Source organism: Pelodiscus sinensis, chromosome 1, assembly GCF_049634645.1.
Source record: "Pelodiscus sinensis isolate JC-2024 chromosome 1, ASM4963464v1, whole genome shotgun sequence".
Taxonomy (NCBI): Eukaryota; Metazoa; Chordata; order Testudines; family Trionychidae; genus Pelodiscus; species Pelodiscus sinensis.
In genome coordinates this window covers 20,356,368-20,378,063 of record NC_134711.1, presented here as the reverse complement: position 1 = coordinate 20,378,063, position 21,696 = coordinate 20,356,368, and the positions used below count along the sequence as shown (strand labels likewise).

General features: G+C 42.6%; 1 protein-coding gene across 2 annotated transcripts in view; it reads right to left on the bottom strand.

The window, feature by feature from the left end:
• SEMA3C (semaphorin 3C) overlaps nucleotides 1-21,696 on the bottom strand; it is a 185,386-nt gene that overhangs the window by 6,332 nt on the left and 157,358 nt on the right. For both annotated transcript variants that reach the window (XM_025181687.2, XM_075926424.1), the window contains exons 13-16: nucleotides 10,139-10,227; nucleotides 6,306-6,347; nucleotides 4,622-4,779; nucleotides 905-972 (exon numbers count right to left, since the gene is read on the bottom strand). In XM_025181687.2, the coding sequence (XP_025037472.2) occupies nucleotides 905-972; nucleotides 4,622-4,779; nucleotides 6,306-6,347; nucleotides 10,139-10,227 (357 nt within the window). The remainder of the gene's footprint in view (nucleotides 1-904; nucleotides 973-4,621; nucleotides 4,780-6,305; nucleotides 6,348-10,138; nucleotides 10,228-21,696) is intronic.

Genomic DNA, 21,696 nt, shown 5'->3' with positions numbered 1-21,696 from the left:
ACTAAACTGAAGATGCCCAAGAATCTATAATTGGGGTAAATACTACAAAAAGAATGAAGTTTGGAGTAACTTCAGGAGAAACCAATCTTCAAATATTTCTGCTCTGGACACTATGGTGGCCAGATAGCAAGTGTGAGAAATTTGGCTGTGGGTAATGGGTATCTATAAAAGACAAATATTGGGACTGACCCTATAAAATTGGGACATCTGGCTACCCTATGAGGCACGGACTGTGCTGAGAAATTAGGGCACTTGCTTGTGGGTCTCTTAGCAAATCCTCGGTCAAATCCTGGCTTCTGTAGTCTAGGAATAATAAAAGGGCACAGGGAACTTCCTCTCTCCAGTGTTCCCAAGCAGCAGCAGGCCAGGGCATGATCCTAATGCTTTCTGTAGCTCATTGGCAAAAACTAATAGCAACAATCTCTAGCAGCTTGAGATAAGACAGCAGATGGAAGGGCTCTGAATTCAAGTGGTATCCAAGTCACAGTACACCCTGGAGCTATTCCTGGAGTGGGGGTACAGCTTACACATCACCCCATATTCAGGGCTCTGCCCAAAAGCACAATGTAGCCCCAAATGATTTTGCAATTCAAAATAAGCATCAGGGGTAAGACTAAACTAGGTGGGTTTAAAAGACATGGGCAGGAGTGTGTGGGGAATGATTTCCTTCCAGATTTCCTTTCTGATGACCCAAGTCAATACTGCCAGACTCTCATTGCATAATATCATGTAAAACAAAAGGAAAGGCTGTTAAAAACAAACAAAAACCTATCTCAGGTTTGGGAAATGACTGTGGTTTTTTTGCTGCTTTACCAGTAAACCACATGGCTGATGTGAAGAATGAGTCACATGAAGGAAAATTCAAGTGCTCTTTAATTGTATCATCATCTTTCAATTATAGTACCTTTCAGGTTAAATCCTCGGCACTGAGTCATAGGATTTCCATGTCTCACATCTTGTCTGCGACTCCGCCTGAAATATTTGGGAAGTACAAACTATTAATCCAAAATAGCCATATTGGAAAACAAACTATTCACCAAATTACATACTAGTATCAGTGGTCATGACTTAACTGTAAACAATTCCATGTTTTGCAATTGGCAAGCATATCAGACCATGATTTTAGTTCTGTTTAAGTCAGTGGAAGTTTTCCCACTGAGGTCAATGGGCACAGAGCCGGATGCTAAAATTGACCCTATTTATGATAACAACAGATTTTTCTGAACCTCAAAGAAGGTGAGCTGTATTCAGACTTCTGAGAAAGGGTTTGTATTGTATCCAAACTGGCTCATCTATTGTTTACTGTCAAACGGTCTCTGTTGTACAGTGGGGCAACATAAAGCTCAGAAGTGTCACATTACAGGGGCTCGTACCAACGTTGTCAGTTCCTTTTAGAGGCCAGGGAAGCCTTGTAAGGGTAATAACTGCTCCTCATCAATTATTCACTCTTCACCTTTAGGTAAATTACTTAGGACAATGTTTCTAGCTAGCCTAAATGGTCTGATTACCAGAGGTACTGAACATCAGGACCTGGCATGAATTTGCATTGACTTATTTGTAGTTGCTCTTCATCTCAGAAAATCACACCACTAATTTTGGTGCTTAACTATGGATTTATCTGGTCAGTTCTAGGCAACTGGTTTGGAAATGTGTGCCAGGAGCTCTCCATGCATTGGTTTTCCTATCCGTAATATAGGATTACAGATAGGAAAATCTCCTCTGCCTCAGGGAGATATTGTGAATTTTAAGTCATTAATGTTTGTGAAATGCTCTGGGATAATGAGATGGGCATGCTTTAGCCTATTAGAACTATTTTTCTCAGCGTGAATTCATGCCTTTCAGCCTAACACAAAATATGGTGGATCTCTCTGTTTTTCTGCCTGACTAGAATTTACAACAAAACCTTAAACCAGGCAAGTGTTAGGTGGCTTAGTATTTTACCGTCCTCTTTTGCATTTAATATTCAGCATTACAAATGCTGCAGCAGAATAACATAGTCTGAGAGATCTAGAGATGAGAGAGAAAACAGTGAAGAATTATACGATGAACATCAGTAGGAAAATATTGAGGTAAACCATAATTTGCTGTGGTCTTTCAGAAGCTGCTCCCACATCCCACTAACCTAATCAAGCAGTCTTATCCTGACAGTTTACTATATACCCAGAAATAAGAAGTGGAAATGTTTGTTTGGGGAGGATGTGTTTGTGGGTGTTTTCAGGACGTAAGAAAAAGGTCAGGTGTTTTGAGGTTATGCTGTGTAGGATGACATAAGCGACAATTCGTAGGGCAAAGAGGTGGCAAGAGAGATTGACCAAAGAAAGATACTACTGTCTAGACTTGGAGATTTGGCTGGAATTACTGAAGTTTTCTCCAGCATAAGCTGTTTCTTTAGATAAAGAAACAACTCATTTCCTTAGCTTATGAAAAACAGATTGTTTTCCATACTGTTTTTGGTGTTTATTTTAGTCTGCTATAAGAAGCACATTACAAACAAAATGTTAGCAGCAGTTTAAAACCCAATGGAAACAACATGGATATATATGATGGATATGGCAAGAGGTCAGCTGAAAATTATAAAATCATGTTGGGCTTGAGTTTTCACTCTGGCGTACCTCTAGATAGTTTTAAATTGTGTTGGCTAAAGGCAGGCCCACTGATGGGGGAAGAAGGCTGTGCCTCGGGGCCTAGTAATTCAAAAGGGGTTGAGGCTCCAGGCTGCTGCTACTGCTGTACCAGGAGAACCCAGTGTTTTGGGTCCTTTGAATCACTACTGGAGCACCATTCAGTGCGCTCCCAGTGACTGAAGGCTTGGAGGGAGGCATAATAGTCTGGTTGGCTCTGAGAGCTGGCTACCTCTGGCTCCACCCTTCCACCTGAGTCTCCACTCCTTCTGGAAGCATGGAACTGGCCCTCACCGCACCCAGAGAGCTGGAGTCACATCCTGATCATTCTCCATCCTCCCTCCCTGGACTTTGCTTGGTGTCTGAATGAATCTATTGTGAAGAACAGAGGAACCTGCACCATAAAATATACTTTCTTCATTTAGGGCTAGCTTGTGCGTTACAAATTAATGCTGCACAAGCACTGGCCTGTAGGTGCCCTAACCCAAGAGAAATCCAACAAATTGTCTCTGTTTCTGCTTCTGCTTTCAGATGTTAGTAATTGGCTACTGGCACCTCACCAGGTGATTGGTCTGTTTGGAATTAAGCTACGGCTCCACCCATTTCCTATCCCTCTCTGTCTGCTCCTCAGATATCTGCAAAGGGAGAAGTACCATGCACACAGTTCCCAGGCTGTTCCTTGCACCAATGAGATACAAGAAGGTTACACTGGGGAATGTGGGTTTCATTCCCCTTTTGCTCCTGCATGGGCCAGGCTAACACTCCACTTGTTTAGTTTCATATTTCTCACAATGTTCATTTGATATTCTTTTGTCATTTGTGCAAGCAGTGAAGCTCCAGTAATATAAGACCTCACTACAGCCTTCTGCTATTCAATATTTCCCTGGAGAAGTGGAGCAAGGCTGCTACTTTGCATAAAAAGTACAGTTTGTACCATTAGCTCAGTGAGAACTAGAGACCTTTTCTTGTAAATTACAGAAAAATTGTGTTCTATGTCTTCTCTAATGAACCTCATGTTGACAATACAAAATATAGTGGATATAATATAGAAATGAAATTTGCCTGAATTTGTCTGTTTCCCAGAACAGGGTGAGAAACAATCTTCTTGCCCTGAGAATATTTTTGAGAGTTTGAAAATATTCACCATCCTGAATGGGGCTGAAAACTCAAAATCTCAAAGATATTTGAACATTTATTTTTTAAAAAATATTGGTTCATTTCAATTGAAACATTTTGCTTCAGTGATTTGTAAACAATGTTTTGCTTTGATTTCATGTATTCTTTTTTAATCTATTTTGGTCTAGTAAGAGTAAATTTTTAACCAAAATGTTTTATTTTTGTTGTGTTTCAAAAAAGATTAAATGGAATGTTTTGACAGTGTTCTTACTTTTTTTTTCCAACATTTTTCAAGCCAGGAGATTTGCTGAGACAGCCCCAGACTTGTGAATAGTTTTGTGGTCAATACATCAGTGGTAATTTGATGGAAAATAAGTCATCAAACAATTCCTGACCAAATAATTTCCATATAAATAGTGCTTTTCAGTGAGCAGAAATACAGAATGTAAAGACATAATACATCAGACACACTCTCAGATACTGTGATGCATGAAATGGATTATCATGATGTTTACATCCTGAGCAAAAAGCTGAATTTAAACAAAGGCAAACACATCACCAGCTTCTGATTCTATCCAGCACCAGCATTACCTTAATGTAACTCCATTAGCTTTGGTACTTGTATACAAGTAGAGGATTAGGCCCTTGTTGCATTAAAATAAGAATGAAATCTTTCTTTCACCATATAAAACTTTAAATATAAAAAGTGACATCTTTAACAGATAGTTTTGGTTAGTGTGCAATACCAAATATTTCAGGATTATTTTCAAAGAGGCCAGCAACAACAAAATCACCTTCCGCTCTCACGTGACATGACCCATGACTACATATGAAAGTAAAACCCTGACTTGTACTTTTCTTGCAAATCTCATCACACTCCTCACCTTTTCCCTGTTGGGTAAAACCTGGAGCAGGACTTGCCATCCCAAGCACAGTAAGGATCTCTGGCCAGGCAGCAGTCAGCACAGGCTGTTCCATAGATGTGGCAGCGATGCAAAGATACCTGGGTGATCCCTTCCTCCGAACTCACATATAACTGTTGCTGTGGAAGGCAATGGGAAGATTTATTTCAGATGTGGAGCCTAGAGGAGGAGCTTCACTCAGGAACTTAGCTCACACATGCATAAAGCCTTCAATTCATTTTGGAATTAACCACAGCCCAAGAGGTGATCCACTAAAGTGTTCAAAACCAAAATAAATAGAAATCTCCCAGGTTAATGTGCCTACAAAATTACCACCACCTGTTAGAATACTATATGCTATGGAGAATGCTAATGGTTTATTAGCTATCGAGTCTCATTTTTTTCTCCTGCACCAGAAGGTCTGAATTGAAATAGTTCAGATTTGAGGGCTTGGGTCTTACTGAGTGAGGATTACTGAATCAAGCCTTCGAGCTAAGTAACTTCTCTGCAAACAAGTCTCCCTAAGAAATATTTTGCAAAGCTTCTAGCTAGATTTCTCCAAGGCAGAGATTCCAGAAACAGAAAAATGAGTAGTCACTATGGACCAGATTCTGAGAGTCTTACCTTCAATAAAACCTTAGTCCATGTCAATGGGGCCACTGGAGTCAATGAGAACACTCATAGAGTAAGAATCATTCAAGGGGATTGAAGCCATCAGAATCTGGAGCCAAATGATGGGTTCTAGCCAAAAGCCAGTTCTATAGAATTTCTTAACACAATGATAAATCTGGATCTAAACTGGGGTGCCTCCATCACAGTGCTGGCAAATTTCACTGAGTTTAATTTCAGTACATTTCAATTATTTGAATGCAGAATTTTAGCTATGTTTTATTTTGGTTGTGCAGTCACACAACTAGGCCCCTTGATGAAAGAGTGGATGCAGGGGTAACTGCCCCAGAGCCCACTAATTCAAAGGAGCATGGAGCTCCTGGCTGCTACCACTGCTATTGAGTCCATGGCGGTGGCCGGAGCACCTGGTCCTTTAAATTGCTACCTGAGCCCCATGTGGTGCACTCTGCAGTGCTGAGGGCAGCCTGGGGAAGGCACAGCAAACTCCAGGCACAGCTAAGGACTGCTTGGAAGAGGCTAGCCTCAGTCCCACCCTTCCGCCTGAGCTACACCTCCCTCACCCCTGCACCTGGCCCAGTTCCATGGCTAGTCTGTCGGCTCCACTGCATACAACTCTTATGATCATCATCACTGTATCAGTGATTCATTTCCAAATATCCATTATGAATTCGCTTGAAAGACACGAGCTCATCATGAGCCTCCTACCACCTTTCTTACGCTCCCCAGGAGACGAATGAATAATTCAGACAAGTAGCTTCTGTCTATAGATTGTAGTGTAATTGGTTATAGGGTACATTTTTGTTCCCTAATTGGACTGTTGACACTTTTTATCAAGTGCAAATAACTAATACTGAACAATGTGCTAGTGGATTTTGTCCTGAGATCGTTAGCCAGCGCAGATTTGGAGTCAACAGTACTACACTGAAGATCTTTGTGTCCCTATTGAGTATGGTGTATCATAGGTAGCCTTTTAGCACCTTATGTTAATTCTTTCTTCAAGTAATAACCACTGAATGAGTGTTTCCCTTTTCTTTACCTTTTTAGATGAAATCTTCATTGTTGTTATGGGAGCATTATTCTGAAAGACAAATGACATTTATATGCCTTCTTTATTTATAATGCCATGACATTACATTTTTAGCATTATGTAAGCCACAATCATTTTTAGATAAACCGTTCTTTTCCAGACTCTTGATGGGGTGTCATCCACACCTAATCATCTTTTGTCACAACTCAACAAATATGACATCAACACAAAGCTGGAGTCAGTAAATATATTGGCTACATGAACCTCTGGACTTGACTCAGACACATTAACAAGTTCTCTCACACTTCTGGCTGATCTGCTCTTAAAGAGCTGCCTTCTCACTTCAGATAGGCAGCATGTGTTTTCAAACCATCACTCTCTCCTCGTAAGGCACAGCCTTTGTTCTTGGAGGCGACAGCATGCAGGAATCATGTAACAGCTCATACGTAATTAGCACATGATCCGGACTAGGAGAATTAATATTTTTTCTACACTGTATCTATGATACATACACTTTGGTTACTGTCCAACACATGGCTTTAGATTATCAACAAGAAATGCCAACATTACAAATGACGTGTTGTGTTACTGATTTTTTGGTTTTGCTCAGTGTACACTGCTCACTACTGTATGTAGTTTTCAATATCTTTCATTATCTGTGTCAAACTGAATGGTAAAGAACGCCCGCTAGAGTTATTACATCCACTGCTTTAAACCAATGAAACAATCCATTATTCTCATCAGATTTAATGGCACTGCTGCTGGCAACAGTAATGGTAATCATTATTTAGAGGATCGAGGATCTTCTACAGCAGTGGTGGGCAAAGCAGCCAACAGGCTATTTGTTTACTTTTGCCCACATGCAGGGTTGCCAGATTCCACTGGTTTCCATCCATATAGCTTTTTTCCTACCAAGCATAGTTAGCAAAACTACCCTATCCTAGAAAACCGTCTCTGTCATGACAATTTTGTGTCCCACTGAGATGAAGGAGGCCCACTCATACAACCCAGTCATTAGCCTAGGTTGCCCATCACTATTCTATAGTAATTTCAGGAACTGAATGATATTGTGGTACATCAGAATTAAAGCACAGCACACCAGAAGAGCTATGGGAAAGCCCAGGGCTGGAATACCAAGTGGCTGTGCAGAGATTGGAGAGAGCACAAAACTGGGACTGTAGGGTTGTAGCACTGCAGCACTGAGTGCGTGGGAACTGCAATATTTGAGTTCAATTCCATTTTTCACCACAGGCTTCCTGTGTGGCTTTGGGCAACTCTGTTGGGCAACTTCTGTAAAATGGGGATAATAATATTTCTCAACCTCACTGAGATGCGAAGAGGACTGATACAGAAACCATTATGGAGTGTTCAGATACTACTGTGGTGGGGAACATAAATATCTGCAGTGAAGATTAGTGCATTAGCAGGTGTCAGGGCTCAGGTCTGGAGCAGTAAAAGTTTGGTAGATGAAAAATGATTTATACTGTAGTTGTAAGGGGCAAATGGCTAGATTAATAAGACTGTGGCTGCCAGTTCATGTGTAATGGGTAGTAAATTTGCAGATGTCAGTGTGTGGGAAGTACAAAGTGCCTGTTCCCTCCTTCCTTTGAACCATTCTATCAGCGTCTCATTTTCACAACCACCAAAGTATATCAAAATGTCCCCAATTTGTGACTGCAGTGCTCTTCTGGGGCTTTCTGTCTCTTCTGCTGCCTCGTCTGTCACTGCAATCTGTCAAATGCCACCTTGGGTCTCAGATTCCACTTTCCCTCTCAGAGCTACTTTTCAAAGAGAAAATACTTGACAGCATTACCACATTTTACTTTGGGGATGCCTTTATTAAGTATGAACCTATGTGAGCCTTGTCCCCTCTATTTCTGATAGTCATTAGGAAAGCCCCAGTACAACTACCTATGTTTGGAGCCCAGAGCATATGCTGCAATGCTCTGGAGGGCTCAGAATGCAATGTTGTGTGATGAGAAGGCCAAGCAGTGGACCAAGAATAATGGCCCTGGATTCTCTCCCGGGGTTTGGTACAGACTTCCCATCAGCCCTTGCTTTCCCTGCCTAATTTTCCCTACCCTGGTGAACAAGCCCCATAAAATACTATTCATATGCACTTTTTGGGAAAAAATAGTCTCTGTTTCCCACATAAGGAATAACAAGACTATTTAAGTATATAGGCAACTCATCCTGGGATCCTGGGGTACAAATGGACTGCAACCAGGAATGGGTCCGTGTAGGGGTTTCCCCCTTGTGCGGAGGGGCTTACGTCCGCCCCCCTCAGTTTCTCCGTCGTTAGCGCCTCATAGTGGCCGACTTCGCTTGGTTCCGTTAGGTGGTTGGGGGAAGGGGGTCCAGGCCCACCCTCGCTCCGGACCCCAGCCCAGGGCCCTAAGGTCGGGGAAAGACTCCCCACCTAGCAGGGGGGGTTGAGACCCCTAAACTCCCCTGCTCTCGGGGTACACGTCCCCGCCCTGGGCCACTTCTTCCCCCACGTCAGCACGTCCCGTCCCCAGGCTCCTGCTCTGGTCTGGCCCAGGGTCGCCAATACCTGGGTCCGTGCGCTCGCTCCCAGGGGAGGTCCGTCTCCTCGGCATCCTCCCTTCTTGCTGGGTCGTTGCAGCCTTTTGAATTACCCACTGGTCGCAGGCAGATGACGTCAGTCCCTTCGTCATCCACCGGCCCCCTCTCGGGCCGGCCTCCCTGTGACGTCACCTCCCCCGCCTCCTCCTTCCCCCGCCCTCTGACGTTGCCGCTTGCCGGCCCCGGCTCGGCCCCCCCCGCTCGGGGACAACAGACGGCTCTGCCAGCCGTGTGGGGGAGGGCTCCTCCTCCCCGTGAACGCGGCGTCCCGGCGGCTTCCGGGAGGGGCGGGGCTATCCCGCCACAGTCAGGTCTTTATGAAGATGTGCCGAAGAGGATGTTGCGCATGTATGGCACTCCCGTGTATGGCTCACACGAAGGAGGTCCATAGGTCCTCAGGTATGCTACCTGGGTATGCTCAAAGAGGGCTGAGCGGGAGATCAGACCCTTCCCACACTGCAAGTTAGCTGCATCACAGCAAGCAGGTTTCCTAGTCCCTCTTCCCAACAGGCTGAGCTCTCCTGGGTGCAGTGTACCTCTGTAGTGTTCCCTACTGAGCCCTGTGGCTGAGCATCACTACTTGCCCTGATGGTACATGGCAGACCACTCACAAATTTTAAAGAGCTTTCACCAGTAGGGTAAACAGTGTCTTGTTGTTCTAACAGGCAGCTAGAATGATTGACAGAGACTCTTATTATTTTTTCGTTAATTGTTTATGCTTCTTTTCAGCTTAAGGTGATTTAGGTCTACAGCTTTATAACTCCATTGACATCTGGCTTTAAAGAACTAGCACAAAGTAAAAACAACACAAGTTTGCTTCAAATCTGTGGCTCAGAAACAGAAAGCTTATTGTACAATCAAAGTTTTAAAAAAAGAAAGAAAAACTGAAATTTCAGCTGTAAATGGTTGCCGTCTCAATATGAGATGCCAATGATAAAAGTCTGCTGCTGGCAGCCAGTATAGTATATGCTCTTAAAAATGTGATTTTCAAATCCTTTGAGCCAGGATGACAAAATAAAAGGGGTGGAGGAAAGGTATTTGAATACAGGAAAAAAAGATTTTAAGCCTATTTACACTCCTCATTACCCTAGATATCTCTTTATTTCTACTTCCTTCAGATAGAGAGCATCAAGCTGACATTCTTCTAATTTATTTGATCTTTTTAGTAAGAGCTAATCACCCTTGCCAAAGTCTTTTGGACCAAAGTGTTTGTGTGAACATACATGCTAAAGGAATGAAAAGGGAGCAAGACAAACCTGAAAAACCTCCAGTTCTTCTAAAATCAGTTCTCCATTTGCAGAAGAGTTTGTGGGTAGAACAACAACTTTCTGTACAGTCCCCTGATCTAGAACATAAAAGCAGAGAAGAGATGAATTATTACCAACAAGTAGAGGAAAAAGCATAATGGAGGGAAGGGTGGAAAAGATTTTCATAAAGTCATAGATTTATAGACCTGATGGGACCATTAGATCATCTAAGTCTGATACCCCTGCAACACAGACCACAGAACTTCATCCAGTTACTCTTGTAATGAGCCCAATAACTTTGTGTGTTTGCTTTCTAAACTATGTGTAATAACTCCTTATAATATGATTTAGGCAATAGGGGTGTAAAGGATCAGACTTTGCTCACTCGTTTTCTGATCTACATAATACTGGATCAAGGATCCATCTAGCCCAGTATCATGTCTTCTGATAATGGCCAATGCCAGGTACTCTAGAGGGAATGAACAGAACAGATTACTATCAAGTGATTGATCCCCTATCACCTAATCCCAGCTTTTGGCAATCAGAGGGTAGGGACACCATCCCTGCCCATTCTCGCTCGTAGCCATTAAAGGACCAATTCTCCATTAAATTATCTAGTTCTTTTTAAAATCCTGTTATAGTCTTGGCCTTCACAACATCCTCTGGCAAGGAGTTCCACAGGCTAATTGTGCCTTGTGTGAAAAAATACTTCCTATTATTTGTTTTAAACCTACTGCTTATTATTTTCATTTGGTGACCCATATTTCCTGTATATAACATTTCCTTAGTTACTTTCTCCCACACCAATCAAGATTTTATGGACCTCTATCATATCCCCCATTGACCATCTCTTTCCCCAGCTGAAAAGTCCAAGTTTTATTAATCTTTCTTCATATGGCAGCCATACCATGCTCCTAATCATTGTGGTGCCCTTTTCTGAACCTTTTCCAATTCCAATATATCTTTTTGAAGATAGGTCAATCACATCTGTATTCAGTATTCAAGATGTGGGCACAACATGAATTTATATAGAACATTGGGTTCTCAATGTTTTTGGCCCATGGTCCACTGCACTCAATGTAAATCTTTCCATGGTTCACCAGCCAACCTCCAGCCAACAAAATAGGTGCAGGTGGGGGAAGGGATGCAAGGTCTGGGTGGGAGGGAGGATGCAGGAGCAGGATGGGAGTGTAGGGTCTCAGTGGGAGGGTGTGTGTGTGAGGGCAATGGAGGTGCATCGCCCCTTGCTGCTCCCATTGGCTGTGATTCTCATCAATGGAAGCAGCAGGGAAGCTTCCAGGTGAGCAGTTTCCTGCACTGCTGTTCCCCCAGCCAGGGGAAGGAAGAGCAGCAGCACACGAGGTCATTTCCTCACAAGCCAGATGTGGCCCACATGGCTGAGGGGGTCTCCCCGCTCGCAGCAGGAAGCCAGTGCTGGTGCTCTAATCTTGCAGTGGTGGGGGAGACCAAGGGGCTGGACTTTATTAACCCAATTTTGTGAGATTCTTTTGGAAGGTCTTTGCAGTCTGTCAGGGACTTACCTATCTTGACCAGTTTTGTAACATCTGCAAATTTTGCCACTTCACTGTTTGCCCCATTCTCCAGATGATTTGTGGATGTGTTGAATAGGACTAGTTCCAGTACAGAGCCTAAGGGCACACCACTATTTACCTCTCTCCATTCTGAAAACTGACCATTTATTTCTACCCATTGTTTTCTATCTCTTTACAGTTACCAATCAATGAGAGGACTTTTCCTCTTATCTAGGGTTACCAGATGGTTTTAAAAAAATACCGGACAAACTTGATCTCAGATGGGGGGGGGGCAGACTGGCTGGGAGAGGAGTGGGGCTGGCTGGGGGAGATTGAGGGTGGAGGGGAGGACCAGCCGGCGGGAAGCAGGGCTGGCTGGGAGGGGGTTGGGGGAAACGGGGCTGGCCGGGAGAGGAGGGGGAGTAGGAGGAGGAGGAAGCAGCCGGCGGGGAGTGGGGCTGGCCCAACGCACGTAGATCCCGGGGTGCTGCCTGCCCCACACACGGTCTCAGCGGGGCACATGGGTGAGTCCGGCCCTGGGGATTCCATCTTGCCCTGCCCCCGCCCCGCTTTTCCCCTCCTCTCTAATGTGTAGTTCCATACTGCCTGGCTGGTAGACATGCTCACACAGCGTGAGCATGTCTACCAGCCAGGCAATATGTAACTATGTACTGATACTCATTATAATAATAACTTAATTAGAAAATACCGGACATTTATATGTCTGGTATTTTCTTAATTTGTTTCCCGGACAGAAAGCTCAAATACCGGACTGTCCAGTTCAAAACCGGATACCTGGCAACCCTACTTTTATCCCATGACAGTTTACTTTGCTTAAGAGCCTTTGGTGAGGGACCTTGTCAAAGGCTTTCTGAAAACTAAAGTATACTATATCCACTTTTCCACATGCTTGTTGACTCCCCTCAAAGAATTCTGATAGATTGGTGAGGCATGATTTCCCTTTACAAAAACTGTGTTAGTTCTTTTCCAACAAACTGTAATCATCTATGTGTCTGATAATATTTTTCTTTACTATAGTTTCAACCAGTTTCCCTGTACTAAAGTCAGGCTGATTGGTCTGTAATTGCCAAGAACACCTCTCGAGCCCTTTTAAGTGTCACATTAGTTATTCTCCAGTCATTTGATACAGAAGCTGATTAAAATTACAGCTTACATATCAGTTAGCAATTCTGCAATTTTGTATTTGTGTTCTCCAAAAATCAAATATGAATATTTTATGGTCATGGTAACTTATTACTATTTAGTTTATCAATTTGTCCCAAAACCTCCACTAATGACACCTCAGACTGGGAGAGTTCCTCAGATTTGTCACCTAAAGGAATATGGGAATCTCCCTCATATTCTCAGCTGTGAAGACCAATACAAGTAATTCATTTAGGTTCTCTGTCATGTCCTTATCATCCTTGGGTGTTCCTTTAGTAGCTGTATTGTCCAGTAGCTGCACTAATTGTTTAGCAGGTTTCCTGCTTCTGATATACTTTTTTTTTTTACTATTACTTTTTGATACTTTGGCTAGCTCTTCTTTATATTCTTTTTTAGTCTGCCTAATTATATTTTTACACTTTATTGTAAGGCAGGTCAAATATTTATCTATTCATTTATTTTTGTATTATTATTTTATAGTACCCACACGTACAAGTCAAAATTAGGTCCTTACTGTACTAGGTGCCATGCAAGGAGAGGAAATACAGCCCCTGTCACAAAGACTTTATAATCTAAAAACCACAAGAGAAACAAAGGAAAGGAGAAATGGACACCATGCTGAATTTCATTTGCAATCCATATAACAGAAATTAATAATATGTAAGCAACCTGCATGGTACATATTTCGTTACAGAAAGCAAATCCTAGTCTGTATGAGCTGGTGTGCACCATCAATAAATGAGACCTTGTGTTGCAGCAGGAGAAACTGTTCTGAATGCCACATAAAAATCAGGGATGGACATGAAGAATGTATCAAAATTATGCTCTCACAATGTCACAGTAGGAGGTAGTCTGTGTCCCAAAATCAGTTTGTGAGCACTACAATTTGAAATGGGTATTGAAATGAAAATCGATGGAGGGTGAAGTAGTGCCTTTATGGATTGGTTCAGGGAGGATGTTCTGTGTGACTCGGGTAGTATAGAATGCAGTGTGTGAGGTGATGCAATATGAAAGATCAAATGGGAGAGATGATTTAATAAAAGAATAATAATAATAATTAATAATAATTAAATACCATATTGGTAATAGTGTTACCATAGTACCCAGGGGCCCAAGTCACAGACCAGGACTCCAGCATTCTAGGGCCTTCAAAGTAGGGACAAAACGTTCTGTATTTGATGCAAAGGAAAAGACAGTGTCAGAGGATGCACTTGAAGAAAGATATGAGATGGTAAGAAAGACAGACCTGAAAGATGATCTTAGCAGCTACTTTTATGCTGCTAACCCAGGACAGTGGTGGTTCTACATCTACACTACAAGCCAACTATATGTGATTCCTCTGCTCATGTATGGCTAGCTCATGCTACCGCTCATAAAACTAGCGCAAGAATAAATAGCAGTATGGACTCTATAGCACAGCTGAGCCTTGGTGAGTAAGTACCCACTGGTTTCAGGTGGGTTTGTATTCAGCAGCACTCATTTGTGCTTCTATTACCCTTACCTCTGCTACTGAGTCTACAGTGTATTCTTGATGGATCAAGGGAATCACAACTTTGCAGTCCAGTGAGGTCTTAGCTTTGGATGAAAAAAGGGCTATAGATTTCCTTTGTCAAGTAAAACTAGAACTCAGTCTGACTCTAACAAACCTATTTCCTTCTACATTGTCAAGAAGAGTAAGATGAAGGAGTTTGCATCTCTCTTTTGTCTTGAAATGTTTCAATAATAATACTGTTGAATTGAGCATGTCAGTAAAATGTTAGAGCTGAAGTGTGTGTGTGTGTGTGTGTGTGTGTGTGTGTGTGTGTGTGTGTTTGTGTGTGCACACATATGATGCCAACAGAGGAAGGCAAAAGCGGGAGACTTCCAATTTTGTTTTTAAGGTCAGTGACTAAATATCTAGCTGGAGCTAGAATGCAAGTTGGTTCCTGTAAATAATTAAAATCATTTTTCCCTGGTGTAAGCCAGTATATAGGCTTACTCTGGCTTCAAAATAAAGAACTGTACTCATGTGGAATAATCCTGGCCACCTCAACCACACTGTTGTGTTTTAATTTTAAATCAAGCAACCTAAATCAGCCAAGATATAAAAAAAAATGTATAGCAATTAACTCTACGTGCTTAACAAATGTTAGCCATGATTATTTCATGACGATTTGTAGATGGTTATCATTTGTCCTCATTATGCAATGACATGATAAACCAGTTCCTCCATAAGGAACTTTCTTGAAACTACATCTTTTGACAGTATTCCAGTGGTCTGGACAGGGTGTCAATATTAGGGGTATGTCTAAACTACATGGCTCCGTCGACAGAGACATGTAGATTTGTTTGTTCGGTAAAGGGAAATGAAGCCATGATTTAAATAATCGCAGCTTCATTTAAATTTAAATGGCTTCCGCTCTAAGCCAACAAACTGCTGATCAGCTGTTTTTCGGCTCAGTGCACTAATCTGGATGCTCCCGCGCTAACATGAAAGCGCTTTATCGACCTCCCTGGTAAACCTCATCCTATGAGGGTCGATAAAGGGCTTTCAGGTCGGCGTGGGAGTGTCCAGACTAGCGCGCTGAGCCGACAAACAGCTGATGAGCTGTTTGTCAGCTCAGCACGGCAGCCATTTAAATTTAAATGAAGTCACGATTATTTAAATCACGGCTTCATTTCCCTTTGCCGATCAGCCTAATCTACATGGCTCCATCGATGGAGCCATGTAGTTTAGACACACCCTAGCAAAGCTGCTAGCTGAAAGAGACTTGCTGGCTACCAGGACATATCTAGTCACTAAACTTCTTGAATACTGTGGAATGTCTTTTCATGGAGCTGAGATGAAGAGTGTGTGTGTGTGTATGTGTGTGTGTGTGTGAGCGTGCACGCACACATGTAAGACAGATAAGGCACCAAGCTTTACCTCTATAGTCAGTCAAGTATCAGAGGGGTAGCCGTGTTAGTCTGAATCTGCAAAAGCGGCGAGGAGTCCTGTGGCACCTTAGTTAGTTTATAAGGTGCCACAGGACTCCTCGCCGCATAGTCAGTCAAGAAATCATGAATTTATGTAGCTTGGGATGTGTCTAGACTACATGGCTCCGTCAATGGAGCCATGTAGATGAGTGTACTTGGCAAAGGGAATTGAAGCGGCGATTTAAATAATCGCCTCTTCATTTATATAAAAATGGCCGCCGCGCTGTGCCGATCAGCTGATTGTCAGCACAGCGCAGTAGTCTAGACGGGGATCAGCTGATCCCAGATCCCTTTGTCATTAGATCCTGTAAGCCTCATTTCCCCCTTGTAGACATAGTCTGTCTCTACTCACTTTCCTTACCTCCCTTCAAATTATTATGCTATGACTCTTCTCTGTCCTTTGTTCCCTCAGTATCAGGATATACAGTATCAGGCAACACTTGGGGGAGGAGAGGAGTTGCTGATTGTCATGAAGTTTGCAATACACTCTTAACTGCCTGTCCTGTGTCCTCCAAAGCCTTCTTACAGGATGCAAAATACTCCCATGCATATTGGTAGAGACCCTTCCTATCCCCACAGGTGCAATATGGGTCTCTTCCCATGCTGAAGTCAATATACTTCAGCTATGTAACAACCCATGCCACATGTTTTGTTAATGGGTCTTCAATGCACAAACCCTGATCTAGGATTCTGAAATAAGAACTTATCGTAGATGACCAACATGGGCATTTATATAACTAAGCACTGATATGAGCACACAAATTCAAGGATTTGCAGGATTTGCATCCCTATAAGGCACACCATATCTAAAATGTGAGTTCCTGTACCATTAGCTTAGGGGTAGACAAAGTACCGCCTGTAGGCCGGATATGGCCAACCCAGAATTTCTATCTGGCCCACCAAGCTGATTAGCAGAGCCTGCATACTCTACAGCCAACAACATGTGTTCCACTGCCCCTCCTCCCACCTTGCTCTGTCTTACAGCCCAGGGGCTCCCAGGAGCCTCCTGCTAGCCGTGCAGAGGGCAGGGGAGAAGAAAGTGCTGAAGTCAGGGTGTCTTCTTCCCTCTATACCCCATCTTTGTAGAGCAGAAGTCAGGGCAAGGGACATGCTCTAGTCTGATGTATGATGAGTGACTGAGCTGAATGCCTTTCTTAAGAGTCAGTGCACTGTTTCAAGATTTCTCTAGCAGCCATCTCTCTCTCTCTCTCTCTCTCTCTCTCTCCTGTTATACCCCATCTCTGCAGAATGTGGGAGGGAGGAGACAATAGAGCAGGAGAGACTACCCTGTCTTAAAAACACAGTATATGGTGTCTCTCAGAAACTTATTCAGCAGCAATCAGCGCGCACACACACACACACATTCTCCCACACACCTACACACCTAGTCTGTCACACATAGTAAATCTGTGTCACAAATTCTGTTACACACACACACACACACACACACACACACACACACACACACACACACACACAAACTCAGCCTCTCTTTCTCTCATACACACACTCACACTCTCTGTCTAGCTCTCAGCACAGTCCCTTCTACCTAAGGCCCTGCTCCTTCCACCTCAGGCCCTTCTGGGGGCCCACAGCTGGCCCCTGACAACTTATCAAAATTTGTGGATTGTCCCTCCACCCTCCACAAAAATTATTGCCTGCTCCTGCATTAGCTGCAGCAATAGCTTGATGAAACAGGGCAAGCAGATAATATTTCCCATGTGCATCTCAATGTATTGTCTGTTGTCTCAATATTATTTTAACAATACAGGTCAGATCTATGTCTCCAGATACTAGGGATGTAAAAATTCATTAAAAAATGTAACTGAAGTTACATGGTTACATGTGCTGCAGCTCTGCAGTATAAAGTAGCAGTATAAGTCTGTAGTGGGGGGACTGGGCCCAATGGGGCTGAAGCATCCCCCTGCCTAGAGTAGGGAGCTGCTCCAGCTTCTACCAGTTAACCAGAACTGGTAAGCCTCATTAAGGGTGCATCATACCAGTTAACTGGTTAACCATTTACATCCCTACCAGATACATTCTTCTGTCATAAAAAATCCTCACGGCGCTCTACTGCGTTTATTAGTTCTGACATAATATTTTCAAGGTAATTTATGCAATGTAAAGCATGACAGTGGAAAATTGCCCATTAAAAATATTGTATGCAAGGAGTAACTTTGGCCTGTGGTCACTTTCCCCAACAATGCATAGTCTGTGAGTTGTACCTCAACAATACACAATAATAATAGTTTTATAGTCATTGTTCAGTCTTTTTCTTGGTAAATGAAATAAAAATAATTGTCCCCATATGGTTACCCTGCTTTCTTCTCCAAAATGTTTCATTCTCTAGACTATAAGAACAGTGGCTGTCAAACCAAATGCATTTCTATGTGTTCATCTGAGAATAACTACATTTGGTTTTGTTGCAAATCTAATTTGTTCACTTCTGTTAATAGAATTAAATTCCTGAATCAAAAGGAAAGTTGGAAAGGGTACTGGCAAAACACATGAGATATGCAAATTTATACAGTCCAATGTGTTTTCCAGTTAATTATTCTGCAAGCAAAATACAAGAGGACAAACAATGAATGCTTGTCGGTTATGTTCCTCACAAAATCCTACCAAAATTAAATATACAGAGGGACAATTTCCTTCCTGACATAACTCTATTGACTCCTTAAAGTCATTCTAAAGATTAATTTGATAAAGAACATGTTAGTTCTACTAAATTACTAGACAAGCCACTCTGTCTGCTGCTAAACATTAGAACATACTTAGTTACATAGAAAATTTATGCCTTTGGTTGGTCTCTCTGTAGGTAATACATAACACTTGACCTTACTACAGTAAGGCTACGTCTACATGGAAGTGATATTTCGAGATACCAGAGGTATCCCAAATAGCTACTCCACATCTTTTAACTTGCCTGTTATTTCAAAATATAATGGGTTTGCTATTCTGACGTCCCTGTAATCTTCATTCCACGAGGATGGTCTGGTCACAGTCATTTAAATGTTCCATGTCTTAGTTTATCCCACCTTGAAATGGATAATACTTATACAGCCTACAAACTTGCTCTTAATGAACAACAGTTCTGTACAACACTTTGGAGTCTCTGCCAAAGAGCAGTGCTAAGTGCAAAGAATTTCTGGACAAAGTACTTTGATCTTCAGCCTGCACCTACTCACTCTATTTGAAAACAAAATCTGAAAGTCAGTGTAAGTTTGAGTTAGAATTGAGGCCAGGTCTACACAGACCTGGGAGGTCAAGTTAAGGTACAGAACTCCAGCTATGTAAAATACCTCGTTGGAGTCAGTTTACCTTAAGCTAATCTTAGAGTTATCTTCACAGTGAGAGGCCAACAGGAGGAAATGCTCCAGTCAGCTTCCCTTACTCCTTACAACTGCAAGAAACTGCAGGGGGAGGGAGAGCTCAGCAGTTTGAGCATTGGCCTGCTAAACCCAGGGTTGTGAGTTCAATCCTTAGAGAGGCCATTTAGGGATTTGGGGCAAAAATTTGTCAGGGATGGTATTTGGTCCTGCTGTGAAGGCAGGGGACTGGACCTGATGACCTTTCAAGGTCCCTTCCAATTCTAGGCAATCTCCATTAATTTATTTATAAGTACCAGTGCTAATTGGAGCAGCCATCAGCATTTGATTTAGCGGGTCTTAACTAGACCCACTAAATCAAATACCAGAAGATCAATTTCTGATGTGGCAACTGGAGACATTGCCTAAAAAGGGATCTCAGAATACAAACCTTGGGGTGAATTTGCAACTCATAGAAATGGTTGTAAAGTTAAAAAAAACTTTGGGGGAGATGATCACCCTATTTCACTTTGAATGATTTGCTCATGAACTGGGGGAAACGTGCTGCCTTTCATACCACTCTGGTGTAAAATCTTATTCCAGAGCTCAAATACAGAATTCAAACTAGTGGCAGGCAGGCTTGGTTTTCTGACCAGATTATCAAGCTCTGTAATGAGTTGTTCATTATATGTTATAGGTTAATTCACTGCTGCATATTACTGTTATTAGCAAAGGTTAGTCTTTCCAAAAGACAGCCATCAGGAAGAAAGTGCTAAAAGAAAGTACTCTAGGGATTTAGTCACATATGTTTCATCCATATTTTAACTTCATGTTCTGAAAGTGCTAAATGCAACCAGTCTTTCATATGACAGGTTCAAACAATTGGATCGGAGAAGGAAAGATAATTAGAATCAAGCACACACAACATTGAACACTGGATACAACATGCACATGGCACAAGTTAAACTGTGTGGAATCATCCTGAAATCTGAAACACTTTTTACAATAGTAATTTAGGCTCCTTTTCAAAGGAGCTGAGAAAATTCTTATGGATGGCCAACGACTGCTGAATGTGCCTCAACCTGACGCAGACGTTTAAATATTTTCATAAGGCTCACCACAATAAAGAAAACATACAGAGTTTCATGACTGTGCAATCAGATGAACTCTGTACAAAGAGTTTGGCAATGCAAGTAGTAGGTGGCAAGATTAAAAATAAATATTAATCTAAAAAAAGGCCTTTGTGCTGATTTACTACATGTCTTAGAACTAAAATGGAAAACAACCTAGTAGGGCACAGAGTGGAGAATTTGGAAGCTTGGAACAATGTCATGTAATTAAAATAAAATGCAAGGGAAATAAAATGCTTTATGAGCTGCAAAAAGTGACAAGCATAGACCTAACGAAGAAGCAGAGAAACTGAAGAAGAAATCTAAATCCAAGGTCTTGACCTGGTGATATTACTACCCTTGCATAGAGGAAAAGATAATTAGCCTCATTGCCCTTGTCAAATATGCAAATGACTAATTATAATGTGCCCAGCTCATTACAGCTGTGGTTTCTATTGGAATGAAAGGGTATTCTGCACTAACCTATCTACTGCTTAAATAACGAGAAGTCCTGTGGCACCTTATAGACTAATAGATTTATTGGAGTATAAGCTTTCATGGGCAAAGACCCACTTCGTCAGATGCATGTAGTAGAAATTCCAGAGGCAGGTATAAATATACAAGTATGTGAAAAGAAAGGGGTACCAATCAAGAGGAAGGCCAGAAATAATGAGGCCAATTCAGTCAGGGAGGACGTGGCCCACTTCTAGCAGATGATGTGGATGTGTGAACACCAAGAGCACCACATCATCTGCTAGAAGTTGGCCACATCCTCCCTGAGGGTATGTCTACACTACAACGTTAATTCGAACTAACTTAGTTCGAATTAGTTAATTCGAACTAAGCTAATTCGAATTAACGGATCCAGACTAAAAAACTAGTTCGAATTAGCGTTTTGCTAATTCGAACTAGCATGTCCACATTAAGTGGACCCTGAGCCGGGCTTAAGGATGGCCAGAAGCAGTGCCGGCAGGGCATCAGAGGAGGACTTAGAGCGTGGAGATGCTGTCTCAGGCTAGCCGAGGGCTGTGCTTAAAGGGACCCGACCCCCACCCCGGACAGACAGTTCTTAGGGGTGCCCCGCTTGCAAAGCAGTCCTGGCTTGGATTGCCCGAAATACCCACATTGGGCACATCACACCACTCAGCCATCAGCCCAGCTGCACTTGCCGCAGGCTGCCATCTGGGGAGAGGGGGCAAATGGGGGGCTGCAGGAGAGCTTCCACCCCCCAGCCCGGTCCTCCCCATCGGGGGCTCAGACCCCATTCCTCCCTCACCTCCTTCCACTTACCCTTCCCTAGCCCCTCTTCTTAATGTACAAAATAAAGATAACGTGTCTTCCAAAATGGAATCTGTCTTTATTGAACAAAACTGGGGGAGACTGGGAAAAGGAGGTGGGAGAGGGGAGGACAACTAAAATGATCAGGGGTTGGGAACAGGTCCCATATGAAGAGAGGCTAAAGAGACTGGGACTTTTCAGCTTAGAAAAGAGGAGACGGA